Source organism: Macaca mulatta, chromosome 15 (assembly GCF_049350105.2).
Source record: "Macaca mulatta isolate MMU2019108-1 chromosome 15, T2T-MMU8v2.0, whole genome shotgun sequence".
Classification (NCBI taxonomy): Eukaryota; Metazoa; Chordata; class Mammalia; order Primates; family Cercopithecidae; genus Macaca; species Macaca mulatta.
Window position 1 is genome coordinate 64672346 of NC_133420.1, and position 23701 is coordinate 64696046.

At 45.7% G+C, this 23701-nt stretch overlaps 1 protein-coding gene and 1 long non-coding RNA gene across 2 annotated transcripts; one reads left to right on the top strand and one right to left on the bottom strand.

The window, feature by feature from the left end:
• Positions 1–1908: 1908 nt before the first annotated feature.
• On the bottom strand, positions 1909–16042 carry SPATA31G1 (SPATA31 subfamily G member 1). Its single transcript, XM_002800088.4, has 5 exons — positions 14579–16042; positions 13231–13305; positions 9262–12853; positions 8213–8942; positions 1909–1954 (listed from the first exon to the last, which is right to left on the bottom strand). The coding sequence occupies exons 1-3, from the start codon at positions 14588–14590 to the stop codon at positions 9842–9844; spliced, it is 3099 nt and encodes a 1032-aa protein (XP_002800134.3). The 5' UTR covers positions 14591–16042; the 3' UTR covers positions 1909–1954; positions 8213–8942; positions 9262–9841.
• Positions 10432–14982, top strand: LOC144334645 (uncharacterized). The gene is made up of 3 exons (XR_013404755.1): positions 10432–10518; positions 11206–11259; positions 12553–14982. It is a non-coding gene; the product is annotated as an uncharacterized LOC144334645 (long non-coding RNA).
• Positions 16043–23701: the final 7659 nt, after the last annotated feature.

Sequence of the window (23701 nt, forward strand, 5' to 3'; positions counted from 1 at the left end):
CCAAAGATCAAAATCCCTAAAGTCTAAAATTCTGAAAATCACAATCCCAAAAGGTCAAAATCCCAAAATACAATTCTGGAAGAAATGCTAAACATTCTTCAAAAATTTACTTACATTTAAAAAAGCATATTTATTTGAGAAACAACACGACAGAACATTTCATAGGCTACTTTACACGATAAAATAGGGAATAGTAACGTTTTTGCAAGGTAAACACTCAGGTATACCAACAACAGTTGCACAGATATAATGGTGATGAGCAGATGAAACATATTCATAAAGAAATAGGTCAGAAAGTGAAATGTATAAATGCTTGTCACTATGCTTGGTAATTGTGGGCATCTAGCTTTATAACTGTGGTCAACTGTAATACTGTGACAGAAAACCTAAGTCTTGATGAGATGGTTCAAAAACTGTTACGGTAACCACTGCATTGTCTCCCAAAGAGACGGGGTCTTGAGAACGATTTATTCTTCACAAATGCACGTGTAGAAAAAACAGATGTCTCTTCATTTATTGAGGAACTTTCAACATTTTTATGCACACATACAATGCTCACACACAGAGTCAACATTGTGGTCATGGAGTCAAATTTTTAATGTCCAAGGCACCAGAAGAAAAATCTGTCCTAGTCTGGACGCGGTGGCTCGTGCCTGTAATCCCAACACTTTGGGAGGCTGAGGCGGGCGGATCACCTGAGGTCAGGAGTTTGAGACCAGCCTGACCAACGTGGAGAAACCCCATCTCCACTAAAAGTACAAAATTAGCCAGGCGTGGTGGCGCATGCCTGTACTCCCAGCTACTTGGGAGACTGAGGCAGAGAATAGCTTGAACCCAGGACACGGAGGTTGCGGTGAGCTGAGATCGCGCCATTGCACGCCAGACTGGGCAACAAGAGTGAAACTCCATCTTACGAAGAAAAATCTATCCTAGCTCTTACAGACCAATTGCCTTCTGTATTTGTTCTCTCTGGGACCCCGCCTGTTGGATGGTACCCAACAACATCGAAGGCAGGTCTTGCCCACTGAGCCCACTCAGACTTACAAACTAATCTCCAGAAACAACCTCACAGACACACCCAGATAATGCTTTGCCAGATTTCTAAATACTTAATCCAGTAAAACTGACACCTAAAATTAAGTCCACAATTCTGCTCATTGGCAACTTGGCACCCTGATGTGTCTCTTTAAACGATACTTAATAACAAGGTAATAGTTCTGTATAGCATGATGCAACTATCTTGTTTACAATCAAAAACGTACTAATCCCTTCCCCAGAATTTGAAATTTTATGTTGTCCAGCTTGTGATTTTAGGGATTTTGATCTTTTGGGACTTCAACATTTGGGATTATGGTGTTTGGGATTGTGTCCTTCAGAATTATGATCAACACTGGTATTAGTCATCCTAGACTTTATACGAGGCAAGACCAGGCTCCCTTTTGGTCTACATAGAAAATCTTTAAGGATGCATGATACTTATATTGGTTGATTAAACTGGAGCAGCTCTGGAACTCATGCTGCGAAATGGATATTTTTGCACTTTTGGTATTTTTTATTTCAGTAGGTTTTTAGGGAACAAGTGGTGGTTGGTTACATAAATTCTTTAGTGGTGATTTCTAAGGTTTTGGTGCACCTGTCATTTGAGCGGTGTACACCATACTCAATGTGTAGTCTTTTATCCCTCACCCCCCTCCCACCTTTTCCCTGAGTCCCCAAAGTCCATTGTGTCATTCTTATGCCTTTGCATTCTCATAGCTTAGCTCCCATTTACAAGTGAGAACATACGATGTTTGGTTTTCCATTCCTGAGTTACTTCACTTAGAATAATGATATTCTGGTTGCTGCAAATGCCATTATTTCGTTCCTTATGGCTGAGTAATATTCCCTGGTATGTATATATACCACAAATTTTTTTTTTTTTTTTTTGAGACGGAATCTCCCTCTGTCACCCAGGCTGGAGTGCAGTGGCATGATCTCGGCTCACTGCAACCTCTGCCTCCCGAGTTCAAGCCATTCTCCTGCCTCAGCCTCCCATGTAGGTGGGATTACAGGCACATGCCACCACACCCAGCTAGTTTTTGTATTTTTAGTAGAGACGGGGCTTCGCCGTGTTGGCCAGGCTGGTCTTGAGCTCCTGACCTCAGTTATACCACAATTCAATTTATCCACTCATTGATGGGCATTTGGGCTGGTTCCATTAGTTTTACAATTGCAAATTGTGCTGCTATAAACGTGCATTTACAAGTATCTTTTTTATATAATGACTTATTTTCCTCTGGGTAGATACCTAGTATTGGGATTGCTGGAATAAATGGTAGTTCTACTTTTAGTTCTTTAAGGACTCTCCACACTGTTTTCCATAGTGGTTGTACTAGTTTACATTCCCACCAGCAGTGTAAAGTGTTCCTGATCACCACATCCACACCAACATCTTTTATTTTTTGACTTTGATTATGGCCATTCTTACAGGAGTAAGGTGTTATCACATTGTGGGTTTGATTTGCATTTCTGTGATCATTAGTGATGTTGAGCATTTTTTAATATGTTTGTTGGCCATTTTGTATCTTCTTTTGAGAATTGTCTATTCATGTCCTTAGAGCACTTTTTGATAGGATCGTTTTTTTCTTGCTGATTTGTTTGAGTTTCTTGTAGATCCTGGATATTAGTCTTTTTTGGGTGTATAGGTTGCAAAGATTTTCTCCCACTCTGTGGGTTGTCTTTTTACTCTGCTGATTGTTTCTTTTGCTGTGCAGAAGCTTTTTAATTTAATTGAGTTCCATCTATTTATCTTTGTTTTTGTTGCATTTACTTTTGGATTCTTGGGTCGTGAAGTCTTTGCTTAAGCCAATGTTTAGAAGGGTTTTTCTGATGTTCTAGAATTTTTATGGTTTCAGGTTTTAGATTTAAGTCTTTGAACCATCTGGAGTTGATTTTTTTTTTTTTTTTTGAGACGGAGTCTCCCTCCGTCACCCAGCCTAGGAGTACTCCATCTCAGCTCAGTGTAACCTCTGCCTCCCGGGCTCAAGTGATTCTCCTGCTTCAAGCCTCCCAAGTAGCTGGGATTGCAGGCATGCACCACCACGCCTCTGGCTAATTTTTGTATTTTTAGTAGAGACGGGGTTTCACCCATGTTGGCCAGGCTGGTCTCAAACTCCTGACCTCAGGTGATCCTCCCACCTCGGCCTCCCAAAGTGCTGGGATTTCAGGCATGAGCTGCTGCACCAGGCCTCGAGTTGATTTTTGTATAAGGTGAGAGATAAGGATCCAGTTTCATTCTTCTACATGTGAGTTGCCAGTTATACCTGTATAGCTGTGAACAAGGTGATAGCTCTTTTGGGGCCTCAAGTTTCTTACTCTGATAAAATGATTGAAAAATGCTTTCTAAACTGCAGAAACCTGCATACTTAAACCAAGAGGCAAATTGTGTAGGCAGTCCATCTTTCCCCTCACATTATTCCTAGAAAGAAATTGGAATGTGATCTTACTGTAGCTGATCACTTTATAGAGGGTAAACACTGCGATTAGAGGTTGGATTTCTGACCAAGAATATGGTATCAAATAGAGGACCAGCAGTATGCCATAGAGGCAAAAACAAAGATGGAACAGTATACCTCGTATCTTAAAACATGTTTACGTCTGGCCAGGCGCTGTGGCTCACACCTGTAATCCCAGCACTTTGGGAGGCCGAGGCGGGTGGACCACTAACTAGGTCAGGAGATTGAGACCATTCTGGATAACACAATGAAACCCTGTCTCCACTAAAAGTACAAAAAATTAGCCGGGTGTGGTGGTGGACACCTGTAATCCCAGCTACTCGGGAGGAGAATGGCATGAACCCGGGAGGCGAAGCTTGCAGTGAGTCTAGGCGACAGAGCAAGACTCCGTCTCAAAAAAAAAAAAAAAAAAGCTATCTGTCTATCTATACGTATATATAGATAGATCGATCTAAGGTACTGATCCTACAAATTCCCCTGAAAGTCCAGTGGACACAGTGCCCATGAAGGATGCAGGTCTTCCATTTCAGCTGAACTGTGGCAAATGTCAAGTGCTTTGCTAACCCTTGCTTAGCCCTACAACCCACTAAGGGCTTTAAAATACTTAATATAGGATTTGGATTTTTTTTATATAAAGCTACTCAGAGAAGTATGGACTCACGTTCCCATGTAAAATGGAAATTCAGAATTGCATTGTCTTTGGAGATCATAGTAGTCGGAGAGGGAAAGTACCTTTAGTTCCACCCTTGGCCAGCAGGTGGTGAGTTTTGGACTCAGACCCTATAGACAGGTTTGGGCTAAATAAAGCTTTGTAACAGAACAGTGACACAAGGAAGCAGCATGTACCTTCTGACTGGTTGATTCTCAACCAAATATACAGACTAGAGAGAATATGATAGAGTGGAAAGAACACTCAATTGAGAATTTGGGCTTGACCTCAGAGAACCTCATGTTAAAGCCTTACTGTCAGGAAACAGGAGTTGTCAACAAGGCACACAGTGTTTCAGTGGGACTGCAGGGAAGGCAGTACCATATAAAATACGGTTTCTAGGCCTTAAAGGAAGGTGGGAAACTTGACATGGAGAAGTGGAGGAGAAGAGTTTGAGGCACAGGTCAGAAAGTACAGCACTTGCTCATAAAGCTTAAAGTTAGACTAGCAAGAGAGTCTGTGGTAAATTTGGAGAGATCAGGAACTATGTTGTGAAGACCCTCAAATGCCAGGACTGAACTTTCCTACAGGTGTGGGTCATCTGGAGGATTCAGGCAAGAAAGTGACTTAGATTTCGGTGTTAAAACAATTCAATTTCTTTCTTGTGGCAAAAAAAGTAAGTCATCCAACAGTTTCCAAGTGTACAATACAATATTATCAATCACATGCACATGGTTATGCATAGACAATTTACATTAAATAACCTTTTATTTTTATAGAAGTAGTAATGTGCACTGTAGAAATTTAGAAAAATAGGCCAGGGCATGGTGACTCACACTGGTAATCCCAGCATTTTGGGATGCCGAGGTGAGCAGATCGCTTTAGCTTAGGAGTTCGAGACCAGACTGGGCAACTTGGTAAGATCTCATCTCTACAAAAAATACAAAAATTAGCTGGGTATGGTAGTGTGTGCTGGTAGTCCTAGCTACTTGGGAGGCTGAGGTGGGAAGATCACTTGAGCTCAGGAGGTAGAGGCCACAGTGAACAGTGATCATACCACTGCACTCCAGCCTGGGTGACAGAATGAGACCCTGTCTAAGAAAGAAATTGATTATAAGCAAAATTTAAAAAATATTTTCAATATCCGCAGGTCATCACTATTTTAATAACTTTAGTGCATATGTTTCTGGATCTTTTTTGTGTATGTGTCTATACATGTGGTATTTTTAAACCAAATTGAGATCAAACTGTATTATAACTTTTTGGTTTTGGTCAGTATCTTCTTTTTTTTTTTTTTTTTTTTGAGACGGAGTCTCGCTCTGTCGCCCAGGCTGGAGTCCAGTGGCGTGATCTCAGCTCACTGCAAGCTCTGCCTCCCAGGTTCACACCATTCTCCTGCCTCAGCCTCCCAAGTAGCTGGGACTACAGGCACCCGCCACCACGCCCGGCTAATTTATTTGTATTTTTAGTAGAGATGGGGTTTCACCGTGTTAGCCAAGATGGTCTCGATCTCCTGACCTTGTGATCCGCCCACTTCAGCCTCCCAAAGTGCTAGGATTACAGGCGTGAGCCACCGCCCCTGGTCTTGGTCAGTATCTTTACCTTTCCCTTTATGTAAATGTTCTTGGTTGAGCATGGTAGTGGTGGCTCATGCCTAAATCCCAGCATTTTGGGAGGTCGAGGCAGAAGGAAGTTCACTGGGCATGGTGGTACACAGCTGTAGTCCTAGCTACTCAGGAGGCTGAGGCAGGAGGATCACTGAAGCCCAGGAGTTAGAGGCTGCAGTGAATTGTGATCACACCACTGCACCCTAGCCTGGGTGACAGAGCATGACCCTTTCTCTGAAAGCAAAATTCTAGAGGTCAAGAACCAATCTAGATACCCATACCATATTCAGAGTTTCCCCCAACAGACCCAAATGTCATTCACAGCTATTTGGACCAAACCAATATCCAACTGAGGTCCACAAGTTGGTATCTGTTAGGTTCCTTTATTCAAACTTTAAAAAATTAGAGGATTTTGTTCTGTTGCTCAGGCTAGAGTGTAGTGGCTATTTACGGGTGCTATACCACTACTGATCTGTACAGGAATTTTATCTGCTCTGTTTCCTACCTGGGCCAGTTCACCCCTACTTAGGCACTAGTGGTCCCCCACTTCTGGAAGGTCACCATATTGATGCCAAACTTAGCATCAGTCGGTTTACAATCGGCATAGCACACTACATCCTAGGCTCAAGGGATTCTCCTGCCTCAGCCTCCCAAGTAGCTGGGATTTAGCGTGTACCACTACTCCTAGCCTTTTACTCAAACTTTTATGACACTTGTTGAAGAGATCGGGGCAGTTGATCTCCAGAGAATTATAGCCATGTGCAGGATGGATTAGAAGGAATAGAGCAACCAATTTACTGAGAAATAATGACTAAGACAATAGTGATGGTGGAAATGGAGAGGAGAAGATGGATTTGAAATACATTTCATAGGAATAATTGACAAGTTTTTTTTTTTTTTGAGATGGAGTCTTGCTTTGTTGTCCAGGCTAGAGTACAGTGGCATGATCTCAGCTCACTGCATCCTCCACCTGCTGGTTCAAGTGATTCTTCTGCCTCAGCCTCCCAAGTAGCTAGGATTACAGGTGCACACCACCACCACACCTGGCTAATTTTTGTGTTTTTAATAGAGATGGGGTATCACATAGGCTGGTATCGATCTCCTGACCTCAAATGATCCTCCTGCCTCAGCCTGCCAAAGTGCTGGGATTACAGGCATGAACCACTGAGCCTGGCTGACAAGATTTGATGATGGATTAGATCAGGGAGGAAGGAGGAGTCAAAGCTTAAATATTTAGATGGATGTCATGCCTTTTGATAGGAATGGGCATGTTGGAGGAAAAGGTTAAAGGGAAAATATGTTTTTGGACAAGTCAAATATGAGATGATGTCTGGTATGCTGTTGGATATGGGGACCTGAAGCCTAGAGATGCTTAGAAATGACTCATGTTTTTACAGTACACCATATTTAATGGAATGGGCTCAAGACATTCTATTTTTTAAAAATGGTATTGGTAAATTGGACATGATTTGGGGGAAGGTTAGATTATCACTTCATACCGTAAAAATCAGTAATCTAAAACATAAATATGCAAAATTATCAAAGTGCCAGGAGAAAATGTTTTAGAAGTCATGAAGTAAAATGTTGGTAGATTTAACTACATAAAAAAAATTAACTTTGATACAGTAGAAGTCACCATAAAATTAGACAGTAAGCTACAGATTGGAAGAAAATATTTGGAACATACATAACAGATTGGGTTAGTATCTCTGTAGGCAGGATCATGGCCCTCAAGATGCCCACATCGTAATCCTTGGAACCTATGTATATATTATTTCACATGGAAAGAGGGCATTAAGGTTCCAGATGGAATTAAGGTTGCTAATCAACTGACTTTATTCATTTATTTATTTAGAGACAGGGTCTTGGCTGTGTCGTCAAGGCTGGAGTGCAGTGGCATGATCTTGGCAACCTCCGCCTCCTGAGTTCAAGCGATTCTCCTGCCTAAGCCCCCGGAGTAGCTGGGATTACAGGCACACACACTATGCCCGGCTAATTTTTATGTTTTTAGTAGAGATGGGGTTTTGCCATGTTGGCCAGACTGGTCTTGAACTCCTGGCCGCAAATGATCCACCTGCCGTGGCCTCCTGAAGTGCTGGGACTGTTACAGGCATGAGCCACTGCTGCGCCTGGCCATCAACTGACTTTAAATTGGAAGTGTCCTGGAGTATTCAGCTTTGCCTAGTGTAATCATAAGGGTTCTTAAAAGTGGAAGAGGTAAGGTTGGGCATGGTGGCTCACGCCTGTAATCCCAGCACTTTGGGAGGCCAGGGTGGGTGGATCACCTGAGGTCAGGAGTTCGAGACTAGCCTGACCAAAATGGAGAAACCCCCATCTCTACTAAAAATACAAAATTAGCCAGGTGTGGTGGTGCATCCCTGTAATCCCAGCTACTCGGGAGGCTGAAGCAGGAGAATCACTTGAACACAGGAGGCAGAGGTTGCAGTGAGCCGAGATTGTGCCATTGCACTGCAGCTTGGGTGATAAGAGTGAAACTCTGTCTCAAAAAAAAAAAAAAGGTGGAAGAGGGAGGCAGAAGAGGTCAGAGTGATATACTGTGAGAATAACTTGACTTGCCTTTGCTAGCTTTAAAGATAGAAGAAGGGGATCAGTAACCAAGGAACGTGGGCAGCCTCTAGAAACTGGGAAAGGCAAGGAGTGAATCCTACCCAGAGCCTAGAGAAAAGGATGCAGCCCGGCCAACCCCTTGATTTTAGCCCTGTGAGGAATGTGTCAGACTTTTTTTTTGCTGAGAGGAGACAGGGTCTGTTGCCCAGGCTGGAATGTAGTGGTGCAGTGGCTCACTGTAGCCTTGACTTCTCTGGTTCAGATGATCCTCCCACTTCACCTTGCCGAGTAGCTGGGACTATAGGCGTGCACCGCCATGCCCAGCTAATTTTTTTTTTCTTCTTTTGTAGAGACAGTGGTTTGCCATGTTGCCCAGGCTGGTCTTAAACTTCTGGGCTCAAGCTATCAGCCCATCTCGGCTTCCCAAAGCGTTGGGATTACAGATGTGAGCCACTGCACCCAGGCTCTGTGTCAGACTTCTGACAAAATAAATTTGTTTTGTGGTAATTTGTTATAGCAGCCGTAGAAAAGTGTAATACGTTGACTAATACAATATCCAACAAATAGTGCGTTAGAAAATGGTTAGAGGATATGACCAGGTGATTATAGAAATCCAGATGGTTACTAGACATATTTTTTTTTTTTTTTTTTTTTTTGAGACGGAGTCTCGCTGTGTCTCCCAGGCTGGAGTGCAGTGGCGTGATCTCGGCTCACTGCAAGCTCCGCCTCCCGGGTTCACGCCATTCTCCTGCCTCAGCCTCCCAAGTAGCTGAGACTACAGGCGCCCGCCACCACGCCCGGCTAGTTTTTTGTATTTTTAGTAGAGACGGGGTTTCACCATGTTAGCCAGGATAGTCTCGATCTCTTGACCTCGTGATCCACCCGCCTCGGCCTCCCAAAGTGCTGGGATTACAGGCTTGAGCCACCGCGCCCGGCCGGTTACTAGACATATTAAAAGGCACTTGTTTTCATGGCCTTGGAGATGGATGAGCTGATCCAGGGAGAGAAAAGAGCAGAGGGCTGAGAAGAAATGGTCAGAAAGATACGTGGAAAACTTATGGGTCAAGTGGATGAAGAAGAGAATACCCAGGACCAAGCACAGTTGCCTAGACTCAGGCTACCTGTGCTCATGTGAATGGATGTAGTTTTTTGTCCACATGCTGTGAAGTCGTTCCCTCTCAAGGGCGGCTCTGGTTTATGCTGACCTGGCCTTGTAGCCTCACCCCGTAGAGTAGGGATGTGTGGACTCCAGATGTGATCATCTGTGAAGATCCATAAAAGAGAGTTAAGCCTGCAGAATCCTGAGTGCTATACTTCTGGGACTTGAACCTGAGGGGATATGGCTGCAGTAGAATTGGGAAGTGACATTTTCAGTACCCTGGATTCCAAAGAAGACATGAATGGGATTTGTCTAATTCAGCTAGTTTATTAGAATTTCCATTTCTTGTCTCCACATCCCCACCATCCCCCTGGTTTGGCTTCAGGTCTTGGCATACCAAGTGCCAGTATTACCAGCCTTTTCTCTACTGACTAGATTTGGTGGGTAGGGGTCGATGGTTACCCAGGCATTTGGCTAACACCTTTTGGAAACCCCTGGCAAGGGAAGCCTTGAGGGTAGGGGAGGAGAGATGCTTCTCCATGTGGGCCCAAGGACAGTGCTTACAGTGGTGAGGAGTCAGGATGTCACTTGCTCTCAGACCTGCCTCTGGCTGATCCTGGGGACCCGAAGCTTTGGGGAGAAGCAGCTGGGGAAAAGCAGTGTGTTGAGAGCTCTGGCCCCTGTGTTGATACCTTTGAGGAAATGTGCTTACAGGGGCCTCTACTAGGCTTCTGGCCTGGGCGGGGTGGTTCTTCCCTGTGACTGTGGATAACCCCAACCTTGCAGTCCCTCCTCTATGGTCTCCTGCTTTGGGTTTTCTAGGGTGCTCTCCTTTTTTGGCTGAGGATAAGGCTGAAGCCTTGTCCTTTCTCTTGTCTGAGACCAGAACCTTAGAGTTTGAGGGTTCTCCTGGGCCCGGAGATGGATAGTTCACACCAGCCTCCATGTGTACAAATGACCCTTGGAATGGGACCTGGCTCACCATCTTCCCCTTCATTTTCTCCCCTCTTTGAGATCCTTGTTCTGCCCTGCCAGACTCCTGTGACTGAATCTGGGAAGAGGATTGGGAGTGATGACAGTGGGAGGACTGGACAGGCTGAGGTACTGTGCCCTGAACTTTTTGAGGATGACAACTTGAAGAGTGGGGGCATGGATTAGGGGGATAAATCTGCTGTGGTGGGCGGGAAGGGAGTCCCCAGGAGTCCGGAATTGTGGAGCTCAGAATAGGGGAGCTGCAAAATGATTGACTTGGTCCAAGGGCTCTGGAGGCAGAGCTCTGCTGCAGTTTCTTCAGCCTGAGTTTCAACTCTCTACTCCACTGCCAGGCATGGATCCTAGGATGGGTGAGCACCTCTGGGACAGTCCCTCTCTGGGAGTGTGGGACCTCTGCCTTAACCCCTGGGCACGTCTGTCCCTTGGGTAGACCAGGATGAGTGCGCTCAATCTTCACAGCTTCAGCTAGGGTGGGAGGCCAGGGCACTGGGTGTAGGGGATCCACTGCCAGAGGGCTGGGGCCTTGGGGAACTTCTCTTTGTTGCACATTTCTCCACACAAATTCAAGGTCAATGTGTGGCTCTGGTAGAGGAGTACAGAGTGACCTGGGGGCTGGGAGCTCAGTGGCCCAGTGGTTCGTTCTTTGCTCCAGTGCTTCCCCATCAGGCTTACAGTTGCTTTGGTCTGCAATAGGCTCACTTATGTGGGACTTTGAAACAGAGTTTGAGGATGGATTGGAGCCCCCACCTGGGAACACAGGAACACAGTTTTCTTTTTGCTCCATTTCCCCTACAGTAGACTGAGAATCAGACAAGACTCCCAGAGGGCTGACTCCATGCAGGTCTTGGGGTGAGTTACAAACTGGGTGCTTAGAGGCCCAGGAGTTCTTTCTCTTTCGTATGTTTCCATATCTAGCTTCAGAATCAGACAGGATCCCCATGGATCTAACTCTGAGTGGCTCCAGTGCAAGAGCTGGGAGTGGGCTGAGGGCCAGAGATGGAGACCTAGAAACCCAGGAATTCCTGGAATGCTCAGTGTCTTTCCACGTAGCTTCTGACGTAGTGAGGCCTTCCCCAGGAATGACTCTGTGTGGCTCCATAAGGGAAGTTGGAGATGCGCTATGAACAGGGTCTGGGGAATCAGATGCCCAGAGGTTCTCTTTCTGCCCCATGGTCTCCCACAAAGTTTTGGATTCAGACAGGACTCCCTGGAGGCCCATTACTAGAGACTCCAGGAGAGGGACTGAGTGAAGGCCGGGAGGTGAAACTGGGTCTGCAGGGACCCAAGTATTTTCTCTACTCTGCATGCCCTTCCATGGTGTCTCAGATCTTGGTGGGACACATTCAGGGCTGGTTCCAGAGAGCCCTGGATTGAGGTCCAAGGCTGGAGACTCAAAAGCCCAGAGGTTTCCTGAGTTTTCTGTGCATTCCCACTGGGGCTTATATCTGGATGGATTTTCCAGGGAACTCTCTCCCTGGAGTTCTGGCAGGGAGTCCAGGGAAGGGCAAGGGACTGGCAGTGAAGACTCAGAGGCCTGAGGTTTCTCTTTGTATCCCATGGTTCCCAAGAAGTCCTTAGATGTAGTAAGTCCTCCTTCAGGGCTAACTTCTTTGGGTTCTGACAGAGAAGCTGGGAATTGGCAGGGGGGTGGCATCGGAGGCTCAAAAGCTTGGGGCATCTTTTTGTGTCTTGTGGTTTCCAACTGAGTCTCATATCCAGGGAGAACTTCCAGGGGACTGGTTCCAGGGGACTGTGTGGGTGCCTCAGCGCCAGATAAAACTCCCTTGTGGTCTACAGGGAAGGACCTCAGATGGAGGGGTAGTGATGAGACAGGAGGAGAAGATGGAGGTGGAAGCAGCTGAGGATCGGGGGCCATCCCTTCTAGATCTTCCATAGTATGGGCCTCATGGGTAGAAAACTGGGCTGAGGAGTGATACTGGGGAAGCAACAGGTTGGACCTAGGTAGGAAGGCAAGCTTGTTGAAGAAGACAGAAGAACAAACAGACAACTTCAGAGGAGAGGGGCCACCTGAGCTCAGGAAGATGGCCTCCAAGGACTCGCTATGCAGAGAGGGGAGACCCCAGAAGAGCTGGCTTTTTCTCTGCTGCCGGTGGTTGCCTGATGCTATCTTGTGCCTCACAGGAAAGCTGGTCAGAATCTGGAAGATGGGGAAGGATCTTGAAGGGCTCACGGGCTGCGTGACTGTTTGCTCTGGTATCCCTGTGGCCTTGAGGAGGCCCTCAGAACCACAGGATGGCTGGGGTGGGGCTGGAGTGGCTTGCTCTCCAGTGGGAGCTTCTTTGGTAGGAGAACATGGCTTCAGTGGATCCAGAGATGCCTCGTCTTCCACCTCTTCCTCCTCCTCTTCCCCTTCTTCCTCCACTTCTGATTTCTGCTTGCACAGGCGATCAAGGAAGGCCACATGGTGCAGAAGTGGTAGGTCCTGGGAAGTAGAGAAAGATACTCTCAGGCATGAAGCCTATTTGGATACACAGGGTTTGTTACGAGGCACTCAGTCTACTCCATATCCAGAGTGGACAGTTACTCACCAATCCCACATGTGTGGTCAGTCACCTACACAGCTGCTCATCTAGTATTAATGGTCATTACCCAGTCCTCATTTGGATCAGTATTCCCTCACATAGCTGTACATCTAGAGTCCATGGTCACTCACCTGGCTTCAAATCTAATGTCAGTGGTTATTCACCCAGCCTCACATCTAGGGCTTATAGTCACTCACCTGGGCCCACATTCATACCAATGACCTCACATGTGGTGTCAGCAGTCATTCATCCAGCTGTACAGTCACAGGTCACCTACCTTGCCTTGCACCATATTCCCAGAGCACCAGGGATGAAGCTGTCGCAACCTCCCAAGCTGCCACCATCTCCGAATCTGCCAAACCATGAATAAGAATAGTGTCACCAGATTTCCTGGACTCTGGAAGCAGCTGCTGCCGCAGTGTCTGCAGGCTAGGGTATGGGTCAGTTGGCCCCAGAGAAGCCCCATATCCCCCTTAGCCCTGAGCAGGTCCTCCAGCAGCCATTCCATTTCCCTTAGCCTTGTGGCAGTTTACCCTGAGGTCATCACTGCATCACAGAACAAAGAACTCCCATCCCCCACAGAGGCCTGGGCTTAACAGCCTTCTTCCTGAATTTAGAACGAAAAAAATTTCCTCCATCAGGCAATTCCTGCCTCACTCAGTGAAATGTGGGTGATCCCCTTTTGATTGCCCAGTTCAGAATTATGCTTCAGGCATTGTGGTTAAGTACATGGATTCTAGCACCTAACTGCCTTATTCAAATCATAGCTCTGTCATTTCATACCTGTGAAAACTCAAAACTACTTAATCTTTTCAGTGCCTCATTTTTCTTATCTGTATAGCTAGATAAGAAAAATGAGGCACTGAAAAGATTAAGTAGTTTGATAAGATATCATTATCTTTATTTTATAGATATTTATTATTACCGTTATTTTGAGACAGCATCTCCCTGTGTCACCCAGACTGGAGTGCAGTGGTGTGATCACAACTCACTGCAGCCTCAACCTCCTGGGCTCAAGTGCTCCTCCTGCCTCAGCCTCCTGAGTAGCTGGGACCACAGGCATGTGCCACCATGCCCAGCTAATTTTTATATTTTTTATTTTTGTAGAGACAGGATCTCTCCATATTGCCCAGGCTGGTCTCTACTCCTGAGCTCTAGGGATCCTCCTGCCTTGGCCTCCCAAAGTGGTGGGATTATAGGCGTGAGCCATCTTGCCTGGCATGTTATTTTTAGAGGCAGGGTCTCACTGTATTGCCCCAGCTGGTCTTGACCTCCTGAGTTCAAGAGAGCCTCCTATCTCAGCCTCCAAGAAGCTGGGATTACACGCATGGGCCACTGTACCCAGCACAATAATATTATTACTTACTACATAGGGTTGTTTTGAGGATGGAAAAAGTAAAGTAATGGTTCCTTTTCAAAGACTTTCCTCTCCGTCTAATTAGGAATAAATAGTAACTTCTCTTAGAAGCAAAATTTATTCAAATACTTGTGCTAACATTCTTGAATATCTGCTAGCCATAATAAAGAAATCAATGTAGTTTCCACAATTTAGCCTAAATATTTGCCCTGGCATGCAAGCATTAGGTCATAGCCTGTTCCTCTTCTGTATTTGAAGGTGTTTTTACCTTTCTCAGCATTCCACAAGTTAACTTCTTCCTTCCTTTGTTCTCCTCTGCCTTTGCCTCTTTTTAAAAAGTTCTAAGTTGCTAGCCAGTCAGGACAAATACAGAATGTGAGGTCCCGTTCCAGCCAATGGAAACCGGACACAGCAGTAGGGTGGATGCGTCAGGCTGTAAATGACCCTGCCTCCTTTGTTCGGTATACTCTTCGTGGCAAAACTGCTGGCGAGTGTACCCTTTCTGCAGAAAGTAAAAATGACCTTGCTGAGGAAATTTAATTTATATTCAAGTGCTATTTCTTTATGGCACCGGGGAACAAACATTTCTAACAAGGATTAAATGAATAAATGTGAATGCTTAGAACAATGCCTGGTACATAATGTATGCTGTATTAAATTTCTATTTAAAATTTCTGATTATAAGCTTCATTCTGTCTTTAATGGTTGGAATCTATCCCCTCTTTTTTATGCTTGTGTCAGCTGTGAACTGTGAAGCATTCATGTTAAGGATGACAAATAAATGTGCTTTGCCTTTCTTATTTCCTCCATTTTCCCCTAAAACCACCACTTTGTTCCATATCGGCCCTTCTTTTCAGGGCCACACTTCAATCCCTGTCCTCATTAAAAGCTGATTTGTTCTGGTGGAAAGTGTGCTGAGCTGAAAGTGAGGAGACTTGGGTTCTCTAGCTCCGTCACTGATCCACCACATGATCTTGAGAAACCAAGAGAGGTTTCTCCTTTGGTACCATGAGTTCGACTAGACTGATTCATTCATTCATGCAGCATTTGTTGAATGCCTATTATGGACCAGGTATTGTGCTCAGACTTGAAACTGCAGAAGTAAGATAGAGTCTCTGCACTAAACTAGGTCCCTTTTCATTGGGGGATCAGTGAAGCAATAGATGATGAAAATAGAGAGATGCACAGAGTATTATGGGGCCAGAGAACAGATACCCACCAGTCCGAAGAAGGAGGTTGATGTTGAGGGTGCTTCCCAGAGGAGATGATTCATGCTTGATTTGAGGAACCAAGAAAGTGAGGATGTAGTGTAGGGAGTGAGAGGACAATCAGGCAGTAGGAACAGCCTATGTAAATGTGCTAGGGCAGAGAAACTATGACCCATTCTGGAAATTGAAGGTATTGCAGTGTGGCTGTAGTTTTGTTTGGGGGTTGGGGAAACGGTAGGAGATGAACCTAGAAAGACAAGATCACAAAGCCCCTGAACACCAGGCTAAGAAGTTGGAACTCTGTCACTTTTCAATGTGAAACCACTGAAAAGTTTTAAACAGGGAAGTGAGAAGATGAAGTTTGTGTCTTGGAAATAACATTCTAGTGAGGGTAAAGACACGAAAGGCAAGAGGTTAGGTGAGTCTTGCTTTAGTTAAAGAAAAACTAAAGTGAGGCTGGAACCATGGCAGTGATGGTGGGCATGGGGAATATGGATTCAAGTAGAATTCCAGAGATAAAATTGATTAGACTTGTTTACCAATAGGATGAGTTGGGGGAGAGAGTAAATTGAGGGTGACTCCAAGATTTCTGACTTGGGAAACTGGATGTTTGTTGGTGCATTTTCACTGAGATAAGAAACAAAGACCTGGGAACCAAGTTAGGGTGGTTGGGGGGTGGTGATGGGTTCCATTTTAGATATTTGAATTTGAGGTTCTGATGTCACCTCAAGGTAAAGCTAGGCAAGGGACAGATACATGGATCTGAAGCTTGGGAGAACAGTCTATGGGGAGGGGTGGCTGTAGATTTGACATCTAGCAGCATATATGTAGCAGCTGAAACCATTGAAGGGCATCAAGATGAGCTACTTATGTGTAACATTTGGCCCAGACAGTGCTTTTTAACTGTGACCAACGGTGTTTTTTTAGAAAAACCTGAATGAGTAGCCACTATTGTAAATCAGTAGATTGTATATAATATTATTTCCAACTTAAAATCTGGCAATACTGGACTTATGTTCCCACAAAGTAAAGGCTATTTGGAGCTAAGTAGCAATTGCTCCCTTTGGAATGAACTTGTGCTCTCCAGTTCACTGCAGTTCTCACCCTGTTCTTAGAGTAAATGCCAAGACTGGGTATGGTGACTACTCACACCTGTAATCCCAGCACTTTGGAAGGCCAAGGCAAGAGGATTGCCTGAGACCAGGAGTTCAAGGCTACAGTGAGCTATGATCATGCCACTGCACTCCAGTCAGGGCAACAGAGTGAGATCATGTCTCAAAAAAAAAAAAAAAGTTTAATGCCAAGACTAAGGGCTAGTTACTGTTGATCATTGTGCCTATGATTTTGTTTTCTTCCACTTGTCTATTTTTACTAATTTATATTATCTGTGTGGTATTTGAATTTGCAACCACTAGATGAAGAAGGTAAATTGAGTCCTGATGGAAGACAGAGAAGGTAATACTCAACTTATTCTGTGCTTGTTAATTTACATTATGGCAAGATAATTTACCAGTTTCTGTCTCCTACTCCTTGCCAGATGGGATGACTAGTAGGATAAAAAGATAACTTTGCTCACTTTTCTTCCAGGAATACTGGATTTCTTGTCTCATATGATTGTTTTTTTGGGACGGGGTCTCACTGTCACCCAGGCTGGAATGCGGTGGCGTGATCTCAGCTCACTGCACCCTTGATCTTCCAGGCTCAAGTGATCCTCCCATCTCAGCCTCGAGTAGCTAGGACTACAGGCACACATACCACCACACCTGGCTAATGTTTGTATTTTTTTGTAGATAGTGTTTTGCATTGTTGCCCAGGCTGGTCTCGAACTCCTGGGCTTAAGCGATCCACCTGCCTGGGCCTCCCAGTGTTGGGATTACAAGCATGAGCCACCACACCTGTCCTGTCTCATGGGATTGTTGGTGGATTTTGTGTTTCCAAACCAAAAAAAAAAAAAAAAACGCCCTAGCTAAACTAAATTCCCCTTCACACAGAATCTGGATAAAGTTGTATAACAGTGGAGCAATCTCAGCTCACTGCAAACTTTGCCTACCGGGTTCAAGTGATTCTTCTGCTTCAGCCTCCCAAGTATCTGGGATTACAGGTGCCTGCCAACATGCCTGGCTAATTTTTGTATATTTATTAGAGATAGCATTTCACCATGTTGTCCAAGCTGGTCTTGAACTCCTGACCTCAAGTGATCTGCCCACCTCAGCCTCCCAAAATGCTGGGATTACAGGCGTGAGGACACCACGCCTGGCCATGACTTCTGATAGGGAGTGCTGATTTAATGGCTTTGGGACTAAGCATCTAGCACTTTGTCTTGGGAACTACAGAGATCTAGTGTGCATACTTGGCAGAGATGCTATGGATCTGCCTGCCTTTGAATGGACCATCGTATGGATTTAGACAATGGTCATCCCAGGAACGACCATGACAGACTGAAGACCAGAGGCTCTTTTTTTTTTTCCTTCCCTCTCTCCCTCCCTCCTTCCTTCTCTCTCTTTCTTTCTTTCTTTTCTTTTCTTTTCTTTTCTTTTTTTTAAAGATGCAGTCTCTCTGTGTTGCCCAGGCTGGTCTCCAACTCCTGGGCTCAAGTGATCCTCCCTCCTCAGCTTCCCAAAGTTCAGGGATTACAGGCCTGAGCCACTACACCTGGCCCAGAGGCTGTTTTCTAAGTGTTTTGTTTTTTTTTTTTTTTTTTTGTCAGTGTACAACATGCTAAAGAGGGAAATGGGGCCCAATAAATGGTTGATACTGGTTGTCTTTACACCCTAGTAAATGGGGTTGTGAGCCAGATCTAATTTAATTTAGAAAAAATAAATAATGCAATTTTTTTTGCTCCTCCGTGATGTGGAACACATTTATACTCTAACATTTACTATCTGATTTAACCTTTTTTTCTTTTTTCTTTTTTTTTGGCTTAAACAACAAGCACTTATTTCTCATAATTCTGGAGGCTGGGAAGTCCAAGATCAAGGCCCCCTCAACTTCTTTTCCCCTCCACCCCCAGCAGCCAGCAGGTCTCAGAGTAACCAGAAGACGTCAGATGGTAACTTTTCATCATCAAAAACCATCGCATCCGTTCTACTTCTGTCCTGCTACTGTGGCTGGTGCCCCTCTGGAGACCTCCCTTGACTCTCCCAAGCCGCAATGAGTGCCCTTATCATTGCTTCCCCAACCCCCACACACAGCGCTTTCCACAGTAGGTTGTAACTTGTGGCTTAAATATGTCTTTTCAGACGGAAGGAACCTGGTACCCAGTTCACTGCCCCAACGTCAGTAACTTGTGCTTAGTTTCTGGTTAGGACTCAGCACCCTCTGGGTGAATGAACAAACTATGAGCGTGGTTTCTGGGAGAGGCCCCGCCCAGTCTGCCCAGGCACGGAGCCTATCTTGGGACAGGGCCGCCAGTGGGCGCTCTCAGGCTCCCTAACAGCGGCCTCCCCTGGTATCTCCTCAGGAGGCTGAAGGTGCCTTCGCTTCCTTGATATGAGAGCTGGGCATTTAAGCTCACAACTGAGATTCGGGCGGAGCGCCCAAGAGGCCTTTCCGCTGCAGGACCCGCCCCCACCTCCCGGGCCCTCGGGCTTCTGGTACCCGCGCCGGATCTCCAGCGTCCTGGTGCGCAGCCACAGCCTCCGTCGGAACCCGCGCCGGATCTCCAGCGTCCGATGTGCAGCCACAGCCTCCATCGGAACTCGCGGTTTCTTCCTCTCCACCGCCCCCTCTGCCTTTCCCTTCTCCTGCTACTCCTCTCTCCTGTTCCGCCCTCTCCGTAGGGATGTAGTGTTAAGGGCCCGGCCAACAACCCAGCTCCAGTTGCCACCTGGGCTTGGACCGGTCTCATAGAGTGTCTGAGAGGCCCAGCGTTCTGGCGGTGGCAGGACTGGTCAGGACAGTGAGATCTCACGGAGCCGTCCCTCCGTGAGGGGTCAGTTTCTTAAACTCTGCTTGTGGGGCCGACGTCCACTGGAGGGATAATGCCCACGGTCCTGGGGGAATTGTTTCCTAGGGGATGAGGGAGTTGTGAGGCCGCAGTGCCCCTGGTGGTCCGGTGGGAATGGGGAGTAGGAGCCCCAAAAAGGCCCATGGGGCAGAGTGTCCGCGGCCAGAGGTGAAATGGAGTCCCGAGGGGCAGAAGCTGAACCTGCCCTGCCGGCCCAGGATGGCATCTCGGAGGCCGAGCCATGGTGAGGCCTCTGGCAGACAGGAGAGACTTCAGGCTTGAAGAGGGGAGGAGCCTCTACAGCAGCTGCCTTCACATCTAGGTATTGGCACATGACTGCGTTTTGTGAGGGGCTCCTGTGTGTCAGGTCCTGTGTTTGATAGGAGCTCTAGCTATGTCCCGCTAGAGGTGGTAGGAAATGTTGTTTCTTTTAAAATTTTCTCCATTATGATAACATTATATACTGAATTTGGAAGATGTGAGAAGGTAGAAGGAAGAATTCCATCAATCTCAAGTTTCTATATTTGTCGTTTGTCGTTTCTATAGCAATTTGATGTATTTATTTCCAGACTTTGTTACTCTCTTTTTTTTTTTTTTTAAGATGGAGTCTCCCTCTATTGCCCAGGATGGAGAACAATGGCGCAGTCTCGACTCACTGCAACCTCTGCCTCCCGGGTTCAAGTGATTCTCCTGCTGCAGCCTCCCTAATAGCTGGGCGCGCCACCATGCCCAGCTAGTTTTTTTGTATTTTTAGTAGAGATGGGGTTTCACCATATTGGCCAGGCTGGTCTCAAACTCCTGACCTTATGATTTGCCAGCCTCAGCCTCCCAAAGTGTTGGAATTACAGACGTGAGCCTCTGCGCCCGGACTTTGTTACTCTTATTTTTATATTGTTTAAATCCTATGTAGTGTTTATTTATTTTATTTTATTTTATTTTATTTTTGAGACAGAGTCTTGCTCTATCGCCCAGGCTGGAGTGCAGTGACTCGATCTTGGCTCACTGCAACCTCCCTCTCCAGGGTTCGAGCAATTCTCCTGCATCAGCCTCCCAAGTAGCTGGGATTACAGGTGTCCCCCACCGCGCCTGGCTACATTTTTTTTTTTTTTTTTTTTTGAGATGGGAGTCTCGCTCTGTCGCCCAGGCTGGAGTGCAGTAGCACGATCTTGGCTCACTGCAACCTCTGCCTCCCTGGTTCAAGCGATTCTCCTGCCTCAGCCTCCTGAGTAGCTGGGATTACAGGTGCACATCACCACGCCAGGCTAATTTTTGTAGTTTTAGTAGAGACGTGGTTTCATCATGTTGGCCAGTCTGGTCTTGAACTCCTGACCTCGTGATCTGCCCACCTTGGCCTCCCAAAGTGCTGGGATTACAGGCATGAGCCACCGCGCCCAGCAACACCTGGCTAATTTTTGTATTTTTAGTAGAGACGAGGTTTCACCATCTTGGCCAGGCTGGTCTCAAACTCCTGACCTCGTGATCCACCTGCCTTGGCCTCCCAAAGTGTTGGGATTACAGGCGTGAGCCACTGCGCCCAGCCCGTAGTGTTTTTTAAAGATAGGGAAGCAGTTAACATTTTATTATAAACCTTTTCTACACTCTGTAAACTTCCTAAACTTTTTTTTTTTTGAGACGGAGTCTCGCTCTGTGGCCCAGGATGGAGTGCAGTGGCTGGATCTCAGCTCACTGCAAGCTCCGCCTCCCGGGTTTACGCCATTCTCCTGCCTCAGCCTCCCGAGTAGCTGGGACTACAGGCGCCCGCCACCTCGCTCGGCTAGTTTTTTGTGTTTTTTAGTAGAGACGGGGTTTCACCGTGTTAGCCAGGATGGTCTCGATCTCCTGACCTCGTGATCCACCCGTCTCGGCCTCCCAAAGTGCTGGGATTACAGGCTTGAGCCACGGCGCCCGGCCTTTTTTTTTTTTTTTTTGAGACAAAGTCTTGCTCTGTTGCCCAGGCTGGAGTGCAATGGTGCAATCTTGGCTCACTGCAACCTTCGCCTCCCAGGTTCAAGCAATTCTCCTGCCTCAGGCTCCTGAGTAGCTGGGATTACAGGCATGCACCACCAAACCTGGCTAATTTTTGTTTGTTTCTTTAGACAGAGTTTTGCTCTTGTCGCCCAGGCTGGAGTGCAGTGGCACAATCTCAGCTCACTGCAACCTCTGCCTCCTGGGTTCAAGCAACTTTCCTGCCTCTGCCTCCCAAGTAGCTGGAATTACAGGTGTCCACCACCATATCCAGCTAATTTTTGTATTTTTAGTAGAGACAGGGTTTTGCCATATTGTGCAGGCTGGTCTCAAACTCCTGATCTCAGGTGATCCACCTGCTTCGGCCTCCCAAAGTGCTAGGATTACAGGCTTGAGCTACCATACCTGGCCTAATTTTTATATTTTTAGTAGAGATGGGGTTTTCCATGTTGGCCAGGCTGGTCTCAAACTCCTGGGCTCAAGCTATCAGCACGCCTCGGCCTCCCAAAGTGCTGGGATTACAGGTGTGAGCCACTGGCGCCTGGCCTAAACATCATTTTTAATGAGTACAATATTTTTCCAAAGGGATATACTGTAATAATTAACCATTCTATTTTATTTTATTTTTTTTTTACTTTTAGATGGTTTCCAACTTTTGATACTGTAAGACTTGCTTAATATCTATACATAATTTATATTTTGCTTATGAGCATTTTTTTAAAACTTATAAAATTTGTCATGAACTTCAGATTATTTCCTAATCTTGAATTCCACACTTGGATCGCTGTGCTTCTGTCTCTCCTTAGGTGAATTAGCCACTTTTGTAGTTAATTATTTCAGCATTGACTTCTCATATGAGCTTCGATCTCATAAGCTTGATTCCCCATAAGTACTCAGACCTAACATCTTCATTATTTAGGGCATTATCATCTGTCCCAACCTGCTCTTCCTGTTGTATTCCCCAAATCAATTAATATCACCTAGTCACCCAAGCAAGAAACACAGGAACCATTCTATGCTGCTTCCCCTTCATCCTTCCCAAAAGTAGTCACCAGATTTTGCTAATTTTAGCTGCAGTTTCTCAAATCTGCCTCTCCTCCCACCCTTACAGTCACTCTGGTAGTTCAGACCCTCATCATTTCTCCTGTAACCTGTGCAGCAGTTGATCTGTAGCTAATCCTAGCTGATCTCTGTTCCTCCAGCTTTGCCCATCTTAAATCCTTTTCCCTCACTACTAACAAAGCAGTCTACCAAAAACAAAACTGACCATGTTATTCCCCTCCTTAAAATCCTTCAGTGAGGCCATACTTCCTACGTATGTTATACAAAACCATCTACCTCCTGATATCCTACTTCTTCAGCTTCTCTTGCTCTTTCCTGCTCTGCATTTATTACTCTAGTAACAGAGGATGCTTGAAGTTTTCCCTGAGTCCCCCATGCTGTTCAGTGTGTTCATGTCTTTGCTTATGATTTTGATTTCTTGGTATGGAATGCCCCACCACTTTTTTCCACCTAATCTTTTTTTTTTCATATCCTGATTGCATTATATCTTGACTAATTCTCTTTTTTTTTTTTTTTTTTTTGAGACGGAGTCTCACTCTGTCACCCAGGCTGGAGTGCAGTGGCCGGATCTCGGCTCACTGCAAACTCTGCCTCCCGGGTTTACTCCATTCTCCTGCCTCAGCCTCCCGAGTAGCTGGGACTACAGGCGCCCGCCACCTCGCTCGGCTAGTTTTTTGTATTTTTTAGTAGAGACGGGGTTTCACCGTGTTAGTCAGGATGGTCTCGATCTCCTGACCTCGTGACCCGCCCGTCTCGGCCTCCCAAAGTGCTGGGATTACAGGCGTGAGCCACCGCGCCCGGCCTATCTTGACTAATTCTTAATTGTCCTTCTAGCTTAACTCAAGCATCATATCCTCAGGGAACTTACCCTGAAGGTCCAGGTTGACCTAAATGTCCCTTCTTTCTGCTTTACATTCTGCTTATCTCTGCCTTTCAGTTAAAACACTTTAAACGTATTTACTTCGTATACTATTTTTTATCATTTTAATATCTGCAGTCTGCGTATGTCTTACTTTTCAGTTTGTAGTCTCTCTTGACTCTACTCGTGGTTGTCTGTTTCCTTGTATGTTTGATATTTTATTAGGAATTGATGTTTGGTTAAACTTTAACTTTGGGAATCCTGAGAGGTCTGGGTTGAGATGATTTGTCTTGGTTTCTTCTGTGTGCTAGGGAACACTATCTTTTATTTATTTATTTTTATTTTTATTTT